This window comes from Schistocerca americana, chromosome 2, assembly GCF_021461395.2.
Source record: "Schistocerca americana isolate TAMUIC-IGC-003095 chromosome 2, iqSchAmer2.1, whole genome shotgun sequence".
Taxonomy (NCBI): Eukaryota; Metazoa; Arthropoda; class Insecta; order Orthoptera; family Acrididae; genus Schistocerca; species Schistocerca americana.
Genome location: NC_060120.1, coordinates 474,908,970 through 474,920,597, shown reverse-complemented (window position 1 = coordinate 474,920,597; position 11,628 = coordinate 474,908,970). Strand labels below are relative to the sequence as shown.

Sequence of the window (11,628 nt, the reverse complement as noted above, 5' to 3'; positions counted from 1 at the left end):
ACTGTCTGGTATTCCAAAGGAGCTTAAAATTGCACCCATTACATCAAGGTGGCCATAAGTGAGGTAGTGGCCAGAACTAGAGCCTTGACCCTATATGAAAATCTCACATTTTTTTATAATAAAGAGTGAATGTCATATAAAATCATAAGATTCTTAAGTGATTTTTTTTATATATTTTATTCCCGTATTAAAATATCATTTGATGAATTAACAAACAATCAGAGGGTAATGTTGCATAAAAAGGCTAACATAATAATTTAAGTTTGTTAGAATTACATAGGCCTACCTTAGTAATCATAGCCTAGAATTAGTCTGCTTTTCACCTCACTAGTGTGTATTGCAGTAGTAAAATATTATTTTATACAAGAACCCATTGAGATCCCATCTTGAAATTTTGCATGCATGAAGTCAGTTAGACTGGACAACATATACAACTTTTATAAAAATAATCCGAGGGTACGTATTTTGGAAATTTAGAAAAATGTTTTTTCTGGAATAGTTTAAAATTTTCAGATTTAGGTAGCATACTCATGTTACATATCAAATTGAAGGGAATTTTTAGAGGAAAACAATGGTGCAAGTTTGAGCTTTCTAGGTTGTATAGTTTTTTAAAACAATCATCGATTGATCAAAAACAGAGATTTTTTTGGTTTTTAAACCCTTGAAACTCAAAAACCAAAGGTCAGAAAAATTTGAAATTTCAAATTTAAACTAGTGTTAGTGGTACATTACCTGAAAAAAAATCATCCAAATCTGAGATATCAAGGTTCAAACTGTTAGTTGATTTGATATGGAATGACCCAAGTGTAAATACTGGTTGGCAGAGTAAGAGAGAATCAGTGAACTGGATACTAAATTAGGTAATAGGTATTAGAATTAAGTACTGTATTGGAACTTACAAGCCACATAGGCTGACCTGTCTTACCTTTGCTCCCAGATGAGTAATCAAATGATTTGGTAATGAAAGTATCAACACAACTGTAGTTCTTGTGGACCTAAGTGTGAAGAAGATTGGTTTGATACAGCTCTCCATTCTAAACTACCAGGAAGAAGTCTCTTCTTCTGTGTAGAGTGATTGCAATCCACAATTACATGAACCTGGTTACTGTAGAAAAGCCTTTCTCTCCCCACAGCTTTTATCATCCACTTTTTCCTACTTCCCTTCAATTCCAAATTAACTATTCCTTGTTGCCTCATGGCATGTCCTACCAAGCTACTACTCTTTAGGCAAATTTTGCTGTAAAACTATCGTTTTTCCAATTCATTTCAGTACCATTCCATTAGTTACTCAATCTAATGTTGAACATTTTTCTGTAACAATACATTTCACTTCTATTCTCATCCTGTTTGTCAAGATTTTTCTTACATACAAGACTACAATCTGCACAAATACTTTCACCAAAACCTTTGTAACATTTAGATTTATATTCAGTTTTAACAGATCTTTGCTTTTCATAATTTCTTTCTTGCTATTGCCAGTCTACAGTCTGCCAGTCCCTTGCTTCAGTCATTGTCAGATGTTTTGCTGGCCAAATGGTAAAACTCATCTAGTACTTTAGCATCTCATTCCCTAATCTAACCCCCCCCCCCCCCCCCCCCAACATCATCAAATTTACTTTGACTACTGTCTATTATCCTTATTTTAATTTTATTAGTGTTCATTTTATAACCTCTTTTCGAGATACTATCTATTACATCCAACTGACCTTCCAAGTTGTCTACTGTCTGTTACAGAATTACAATGTCATTGGCAATATGTTCTCCATAAACTTTAATTACTGTGTACAGATTAAATAATGTGATGTTTTATGCTCACTCATTAATTACTGTCTTAAATGAAACTTCCTGGCAGATTAAAACTGTGTGCCCGACCGAGACTCGAACTCGGGACCTTTGCCTTTCGCGGGCAAGTGCTCTACCAACTGAGCTACCGAAGCACGACTCACGCCCGGTACTCACAGCTTTACTTCTGCCAGTACCTCGTCTGCTACCTTCCAAACTTAACAGAAGCTCTCCTGCTCCCCCAGGCTGTGGCTAAGCCATGTCTCCGCAATATCCTTTCTTTCAGGAGTGCTAGTTCTGCAAGGTTCGCAGGAAAGCTTCTGTTAAGTTTGGAAGGTAGGAGACGAGGTACTGGCAGAAGTAAAGCTGTGAGTACCGGGTGTGAGTCGTGCTTCGGTAGCTCAGTTGGTAGAGCACTTGCCCGCGAAAGGCAAAGGTCTCGAGTTCGAGACTCGGTCGGGCACACAGTTTTAATCTGCCAGGAAGTTTCATATCAGCGCACACTCCGCTGCAGAGTGAAAATCTCATTCTGGAAACATCCCCCAGGCTGTGGCTAAGCCATGTCTCCGCAATATCCTTTCTTTCAGGAGTGCTAGTTCTGCAAGGTCGCAGGAGAGCTTCTGTTAAGTTTGGAAGGTAGGAGACGAGGTACTGGCAGAAGTAAAGCTGTGAGTACCGGGCGTGAGTCGTGCTTTGGTAGCTCAGTTGGTAAAGCACTTGCCCGCGAAAGGCAAAGGTCCCGAGTTCGAGTCTCGGTCGGGCACACAGTTTTAATCTGCCAGGAAGTTTCATATCAGCGCACACTCCGCTGCAGAGCGAAAATCTCATTCTGGAATTACTGTCTTATTTTCATATACTTTGGCTCTTATTTCCTTGTTTTTATCCATCATAACTTTAGAATTTCAAAGAGTGTGTTTTAGTCAATACTGTCAAATACTTTTTCTGGATCTCAAAACATTATAAATGTGGAATTGCGTTTCTTCAGACAAATTTGTAAGTTAAGTTATAGGATCAGTATATTTCAACATTTCTCTAGAACTGAAACTGATCATCCTTCTCTCCAAGACAGCTTCCAATAGTTTTCTGTCCGCTATAGATAATTTGTGTCACTTTATTAGCAGATAGTTTGGTAATATCCACAATTGTGAGCCCCTGCCTTCTTTGAAATTGGGGTTATTACATTCTTATTGAAGCTTGAGAGTGTTTTGCTTGTCTCATACATCTTAAATAACAAACAAGCAGGGCTGGTTCAACTACATTTTTCCACACAAACAGATTTTAATTTGCTGCCCTGCCTCCCCCCCCCCCCTCCCCCCCCCCTTTTTGCCTTGTATGCTTTCATCCTTGTCAATTTTAGCTTCTAATTATGATACACACTGTATACAAATCTTGCACTTGGGCTCCTCTGAAGACCCTCATATTGTGGTGTCTCAATCGGCCACTACTAATTATGATATGTCCTGCACAGAAATCTTACAGTTGTAGTACATTTGGTGAACCCCTCAGCTTAGGCATGGCTTGTGTCACACTGGGCGTCAAACTACCCTGCAAATTGGTGGAAAAGTTTTGTTATGTTTGGTTCTCTCAGTGATCTCAGCAATTGTGAAATTTCTGGAGCTCTTCTATATATATTAATTGATCTTTTAGCCTTCCCTTCTTTTTATGGTACTAGTTTGCCATCTGAACTCCTGTTCACTCAATTGCTTCCTTTTTCTGCAAAGATTTCTTAAATTTTCCTATATGGAGCATCTATGAGCTGTAATCATAAACTTTTAATCATCACCTCAAAAACATGAAGTTAGGTAGTTAATTTTTGTTTATTCACAGGTACATGTCTGCAGTCCTAGTACACATTGAAATCCCTGCAGCACCATATCATGCCACTAGAGGAGCCAAAATAAAATGGCACTGCAAAAGACCCACAGACTTAAACAAGAATGTAATAATTGCAATACTAACACTATCACTAGATTTTATGTTAGCAGCTTGATTTTTTTTCAAACTGACTATTAAAGCTTCATGACTATTTCTTGTATTTCCTATAGTCATGCATGTTTCTACAACTTTTAATTTTTTCTCTAGCCATTCCTGCTTTGCCAATTTGCACCTTCTGTCAGTCTCGCTTCTTACGCACCCATTTTGCCTGCTTCACTAACAGCATTTTTAAATTTTGCCCTTTCATCAGTCAAATTTAATACTCAAAGGTTTTTGCAGGATCCTGTCTTTTTGCCTAGTTGTTCCTCTGCTGCTTTAACTATTACAATAATGTTAGCCATAATGTCTATGGAAATACACCAGTTTCTGACCTTAATTGTAAAAACAATCATGCTTTAATGTTAATTCAATTTACATTTTTGATTAGCAGATGATTATCGGATAACATAACCATTTTTCCTGATGGTAGTCTAATGACTGAAAGTGCAAACAACATTAACAGTAAATAAACATTACTTAGACTTTTTTTGCAATTTACAGTATTTCATCTTTCAAAGTTACTGAGTCATCTTCTTTTGTGTTTCTTTCCACAGTTTCAGTTACTTATTGCATAATGTGTCTTTGAAACTCTCTCAATAATCTCTGTTTTTTCGGCTTGTCCAGGTGATATCTCTTTACTGTCCTACCTTTTTTGTAGTTCATTCAGCTGTAATCTGCATTTTACTGTCTGTAAAATTCCATATCAACAAAAATTTTTTTCAGGTTAACATCTAGTTTCTAAATCTATTCTACCTTTATATAAACTGTCTTTTAATCTTCTGGTGACTCCAGGTCTCTTTCACATATGCAATCTTTTTTCATGATTCTTCAACCAAAAATTGTGCTCTGTGCAAAATTCTACCTGGTAGCTTCCAATTTCATTTCTTTTTCCCAGTCCATGGTCTTCTACAATTATTCCTTCTCTTCCTCTTTCTGCTACAGAATTCCAATCTCTCATCACAATTAAATTTTAGTCTCCCTTAACTTATTGAATAATTTCTTTTACCTCATCATAAATTCTCTCTCTCTCTTTCTATCTATCTATCTGTCTATCCATCTTCCCCCTCCCTCCCAATCAGGTCTGTAGCTAGTAGGCATATTTATTTGTACTACTGTTGTGATACATTGCTTCGTGTCTATCTTGCTTGCTGTAATGCTGTTTTTACCACATATCTATTGTGTTATTCATCATTAGAGCTACACCAGCATTATCTGTTTGATTTTATATTGTAGAGCCAGTCCTCACTTGGTTAGAAATCCTGTTATTCCTGCCACTGATCTTCACCAATTCCCATTTATCTACATTCATCTTACCCATTTCTCTTTTAAAAGTTCTCTAACCTACCTACCAAATTAAAGGGTCTTAACATTCCTTTCTCCAGCCCATAGAAAGTGAAATTTATTTTTCCTGATGACAACACCTTCCTGTGGTTGGTTCCCACCTCAGTGATATGAACGGGAGACCATTTAACATCTGGAATATTTTATGTGGGAGGATGCTATCATCATTAAACTATGCATAGAGCTTAATATTCCCATGAAATAGAACAGTTGTAGTCTCCCTTGCTTTTGACTGTTCTCAGTACCAATACAATAAGGCCACACTGGTTAGTGTTTTAAAGCCAGATCAGTCTGTGATCAGGCGGTTGCTCCTGTAACTCATCTATTCTATTAACATATACCCCTCTAATGTGGTGTGACAGTCATATGGAAATGACACAGATGTAAAAAGTAAGTAAACTGTTATTTCAAAAGTAGATGTAAAAAATAAGTAAACTGTTATTTCAAAAGTAATCACTACAAATCACTATGACTGTTAATACATTTATCCCACCATGATACAATGTGATTGATGTATTCATGGAAAAATTTCAATTCCTGTTGAATAGTAGTTGATGACACAGCTGTGTCAAATGAATCGTCTGATACCATTCGTATTCTTATGGTGTTTCTTTGAAATTTGCATACCTTATGTTATAAATGGGAGCTTTTAGACTTATTGTGCTATTTGATTATTTTTATATGATATTTCATTTATCTTTTTACATTTTCTGTTGTCTTTTGGGCATCAATATTTTTTTTTTTTACATTTTCACTTTATTTCTGATCAGATTTGTCTCTTTATTGCCAGTTAACAACTGATAATCTTACTTTTGGAAATACACAAATTACTAAAAATACATTATGGAATCATTCATTCATTCTCTACAGAATATGTTTATGTTCAAAATAACATTTCATGTATAAAAGTTACACAAACTTGCTGCGGTGTCATCTAACAAGCTCTTTGTACTGGTGCAATGTAAGGCCTTTGTTGACTGTAAAATAATTAGTCTTACAGAGTCTATATGTTAGGTGTTTGAGGAGAACAGGTGTAGCAAGCCTGGTACTTGCCTCCATGTTTAACCATGTGCCATATACTTATTGACATTCGTCTATGTTCAGAAATGTTTAGTTTCAGGAATTGTTCTGCAACTGTTTTTACACAATTGAATAGAACCCTATTATTGACAAAAATGATTTCAGGAACAATCTACAGCTATTCTTTACTAACAGTTTCATGGTTGTTTCTTAGCATCAAAAAGATCTGGATGTCAGATGACCCATACTCTGATTTTTTACAAGACGCTGAGCTGAGCAACAGCAATAATAATTCAAGATGAGTATATTTTCTTGACATTTTACTGCAACAAACAACATAGGAGCTGTCCACCTACAACTCTGATTCTCAAATCATAATAATATACATTTCCATGTCTGTTGATGCCATGAATATCTTTCTTCAGGGCTAAACATGAAAATGGCATGGGGAGAGATCAGGACTGTATGGAGGATATATAAGGGCTTCCCAGTAAAACATCTACAGTGTATGTGAAACAATGTTGACAACATGCCCTGTTTACATTGATGATGTCACATGCTATAGACACAATATAACTTTACCCCTTTGTAAGGGATGCTTGGAGCAAAAGCACATCAAAGCAACCTAATTTATGGGCTACTGTGGTGGAGGAGGTATAGGACAAACAAGCCCCACCTCTTTTTCATGGGGCAGACAGCTTATTAGAATTAACTTTGCATTGACAGTGCCTGCTGTAATGTTATCACTTGATGTATTGTTTAGTAGCTAAAGATGTGAACAGGCAGAAACATTCTGTACCAGCTCAAAGTTATCCGTCTTCCACAGATTTCTTAACATGCAGAGAAGGGGAAAGTCATAGTATGTATTTAGTAGGATATGTGTTTACCAAGCCTAACTGTTAAGCAGAACAGGTGTTATCTGTTGGCTAGCCTCCTACATTTTTTCACTGTTGTGAAAGTAGACAGTGCTTCAGCTGTAACCCAATTACATCCATTTGATGGGTTATACTATACAATCACTTGAAAATAACTAGTTACATTGCCACAGTACCCCGTGCAGCTGGAAGTCATTATTTCCTCATTATCTCTTTCCCATTCCATTTCCTTTCCATTCTTGTCACACCAGTTGTTCATGTATATGTCCCAGCTGCTTAATTACAAGTGGTGTCTGTTCTGTTCAACATGTCTGGCAGCATAGAAACCACTCATACCTACAATAATATTGGTGAAATGGCTGTATGGTGAAAAAATTTCAGTGTGGATATGCAACCAACATCTAAACTCTTATGGAAATCAAAAATTTATGAGTAGGTGGTTTATGGGTGGGGATCATTGTGCTGTGGGAATCTGGGTCTGACAGAAGTGTGTCTGGATGGCCAAGGTGGTTAAGGTGACTATTCTAGAGAAGCTGAGCATCCAGGTCAAGTCCCAGTCCAACACAAATTTTCAACTCTCACTGTTGCATTGCTGTAATGTGCTGTGCAGCTAGAAGTCATTATTTCCTTTCTGTTTCTTTCCCATCACATTTCATTTCCATTTCTTTCACCCATACTCTTCACAGCTATGTCCCAGCTGCTACATCGCAAATGGTGTCTGTTCCATTGAAAATGTCCGACAGATCAGGCACCACTCATATCTGTAGTAAAAAATTGTCAAAATTATTGTTTTATGCTATATATGCCATATGGTATTAAATAACATGTTGTCTGTGGGATGGAAAGAGGTGTAAAGCAGAAATGTTTCCAGGTTACTTTTAAGATTAACTTTTGTTATTTTCAGGTATTTTACACATTTTGGCAAGTGACTGGAAGTTTTTGCTGTTCAGTAGTTCATGCCAAAGACAATCTTAATTAAGGTTATTTTTCAGTCTAGAATTATAATCATAGACAGGACTATTAGACATTTAGTGGATTATTTACAGCAGCATTTATTAGGGAAAATGTGTACTGTGGAACTGTGGTTTAAATAGTTAGAGCTTTAATGAGATATCACTAAAGTAGTCATTTATAAGCACTGTACTGATAATACACATTTGTGTAAAAGATGAGATTTCTCAGAACACTATTCCATAAGACACCAATGAACAAAAATCTATACAATATGGTAGTTTATTTGTTTATAGCTGAGAGTTACAATAAAACGAAATGCAATAACTTGTATCATGTTGTTTAAGAAGTCCAGAATGAAGAAAATAAATTTTTCATTGTACATTGTTGCATACAATGTAATAAAGTGTCCTGAAAAATTGAAAATTTGTGTCAGACCAGGACATAAACCAAGGCTGTAGTCTTTGGTCACTGGTTTTTATGCCAAATGATCAAAGATCCACCTCAGTGCTTCACTATGCCATTACATATCTCCTACTTTCAAGCTTCACAGAGACTGCCCTGCATATGGATTGGCAATTCTGGGAGAAAACCTTTGTTCAGTTAAGCTTATGAAGTGTTCTTGGGTGGGTATTAAATGAGCGTGTTGCCTGTGAATGTTTTAATCTGTTATGAAGTTTCAGTTCCAATACATTACCTCTGGTTCAAGTATATATTACTAAATAACTAATCCTTGGCACAGCCCCTTGGTCCCAACTGAAGGTTGCACATCTAACAGCTTCCAGTAGGAACAAGAACTGGCTTTTCAGTGTTTTACATAATTATTGACTGAATTTAAAAATATTAAATCTGTCTTATTTTGTTCATTAGGAAATACAATCTTATGTTAAAGATTTAAAACAACTAGGCCTGTTCTTACAATGACCAGCAAAGTAAGAGTAGGAATTAACCTCCAGTAAACTTTATGGTTAGAGTAAACTTACAATAAATTCACTTTGGTTCTTACCATTTAAAAGTTAACTCTTACGGGAAGTTAATAAATCTGTACAATATTTGTAGCACTTAGTATACTGTTTATGGTATATATATGATCACGTGTCAGTTCTTTCCATTGTTTTAAAAGTTTTTGTGAAGGAAAGCAAAACATGGGGTGAAGTGGGTGAATTGTTTGAAGCTCCGAGTGTCACCAAATGACGTCTAAAAATTTTAAGAGGTAAGTATGACAACATGAAGAAAAAAGTCAAAAAGGAAATAGCAGATGGAAAGAAAGATATTTTCTTAAAAGGATGGAGTAGTAAACCAGCCACCAACCATGGCAAGAATGCAGAAACACTACTGGGCTTAATGGATACCACCACTATTGGACTGGATAATCCATATGATGGAAACACAGTACGTAAGTTTATTGCCACAATTTAATTCATTTCAGTTAGCATTTTATGTTTTTGTCATCATATGTCACTTTAAAGAACTAAAACCTTACACAATTGTCTCTTAAATATTTGTGTAATTTGTTAACTGATTTTGTATTTTGATTTCAGATACTGAGAAAGGAATGAGCAGTTGGTCTGCAAAAACCTGCAGCCTCACTGAGTTCAGTAATGAGCCTATAACTGAAACTATTGTTATTGAAATGACAGAGGAGCAGGAGGAAGAACATATGTGGTCATACTTGTCATCTGCAAACCTCAAGTCTCTTACGAGCCCTGAATTAACGGTTGAGGATAGGTTTAAAAAAAGGAAAAGTGGCGATGCTAATAAAGAAACTTTGCACACCAGAAATGTGTTTTATACAGAAGAAAAGAAGTGTGCTAAGGAGATGCTTGAATGTGAAAGGCAAAGACATGAGTGAGTGGGAGGGAGAAAGCCATGACTTAGGGCAGTTAGAATATGAACAAAAAATTAAACAAGAAAATAAATTTGAGAAACAGACAAAATTTGTAAATAAATATTTTATATTGTAATACTATATTGTTGCCTTTAATTTTTTGAATAAAATTTGTAAGTACGGGTGTCAAACAATTTTTTCTGTTATATCAATATAACATTTCACAGTTGTGTAAAATAGTCTTCAGTTGGTGCAGGCTTCACTGTAGCTTGCTGAATGTCCTCTACAATGGCTGAATGGTAAACTTCATAAGTTTCTAAGGGAGTATTTGGCTCTAGAGGAGGCTCATCTTCTCATTGTTTCTAAGCTGTATTGTGTAATACAATACAACCAACAATAACTGTCAAGGTTGTTTCTAACTCAAATCTCAAGCCTATTGACAACACTGGAAATCCTCACTTCCAAATACTAAAAACCCTTTCTGTTACATTTCTGGTATGAATGTGAGATTCATTATACAGCCCCTTTGCCTTGCTCCTGAGGACATCAAATGAAGTCATTAAATAGATGTTCAATAGATGTGCACTGTTGCCTAATAACCATGAGAACTTTTAGTCTCCTCTTTGTAAGTGTACCCTTAACCTACTATTTGTGCAGAGGTTAGCTATTATCTTGTGTTGAACTGGGCCATCTTGCAACGATGTCTGTGGTAAGTAGCACTGCATTGGCCAGTACTTGTACATTTATGGAAAAATTATTTTTTCTGTTACTAAACATGTTGGCAAGTTCACCTGCAGATGACTGAATTCTTACGTGTTCCTCTTTACTAAAATTTTGCAGTACCAAAGAACTTTAATTTAGTATTTTCTATTTCATCTTCATTTTCTGGAAGTTTTATATACTCTTTTGCCAGTCTTGCAATAGAACTGATTATTGGTTTACTATTTGAGAAGCAATTGCTGTACTAAGTCCTGTGGAATCACGACATGCAATTAGCTTGCTTCATAGGATGGTACAGAATTGTCCCTGAAATGGAAGTGTAATGCACAGTCTTGGGTTTATCAAGTATTCATTAATTAATTCATTTTAGATGTAATCTTAAAATATGCCTCTGTTATGAGTATATTGAGAGACAATACTATAGTAAAGATAACAGAAGGTTATCAAATAATTTATGGACAGATGTCTCTCAGTTTAACATTGTAAAATCAAACTGTTGCTAAAGTTCCCATAAAAGTTCCTGTAATCAGTTTACTGGACATTGTAAGAATGGGACTAAAACAAATATTACAGTTAGAAACTATGAATATATCTTGAGGTAGAATAACTAATGGCACGCAAATTTACCTTTAAAAGAGTATAAAACTTGTTACCAAATATTAAATGTTCAGTACACTTAGGTGGATATGATAATTCTTATGGTATTGTAACCACACATCATCAAATAAAAAAAAATTAAAAAAAAAACCATTTTACAGTGCTTATTTACAGTGGTCATATTACTGCATAAAATATGCGCAGAATTTACATTGTATGTGATATTCACATTATGTGATATTAATAACATACAAGCATCAAAAATTTCTGCTAAGAAATTCATCAGTGGAGTAGAAGGAGTTGGCCACCAGTAAATCCTGTGGACTCTTATCAAACTGAATTTCATTAGCCAAAATGCTTAACTCCTTAGACAGGTGTCTACAAAATGATCATGTGTGAGCACCACATATTATTCTTACAGCATGTTTTCAGCAATGAACACTTTCTTTCCTAATGTAAGTTTACCTACCCCAGAAAATGATTCCATATGACATTATTGAATGACCGAGTGAGGTGGTGCAGAGGTTAGCACACTGGACT

General features: G+C 35.7%; 1 protein-coding gene across 1 annotated transcript; it reads left to right on the top strand.

Moving 5' to 3' along the window:
• The first annotated feature begins 6,504 nt into the window (after window positions 1-6,504).
• Window positions 6,505-9,882, top strand: LOC124595943. The gene is made up of 2 exons (XM_047134865.1): window positions 6,505-9,339; window positions 9,485-9,882. The coding sequence occupies exons 1-2, from the start codon at window positions 9,171-9,173 to the stop codon at window positions 9,793-9,795; spliced, it is 480 nt and encodes a 159-aa protein (XP_046990821.1). The 5' UTR covers window positions 6,505-9,170; the 3' UTR covers window positions 9,796-9,882.
• The last annotated feature ends 1,746 nt before the right edge of the window (window positions 9,883-11,628 follow it).

Excerpts from the sequence above, each read along its gene's own strand:
- LOC124595943 (XM_047134865.1), top strand. The coding sequence starts at position 9,171 with ATGAAGAAAAAAGTCAAAAAGGAAATAGCAGATGGAAAGAAAGATATT. Across the intron at positions 9,340-9,484 it reads ATATGATGGAAACACAGTAC|ATACTGAGAAAGGAATGAGC; the intron begins GTAAGTTTATTG and ends TTTTGATTTCAG.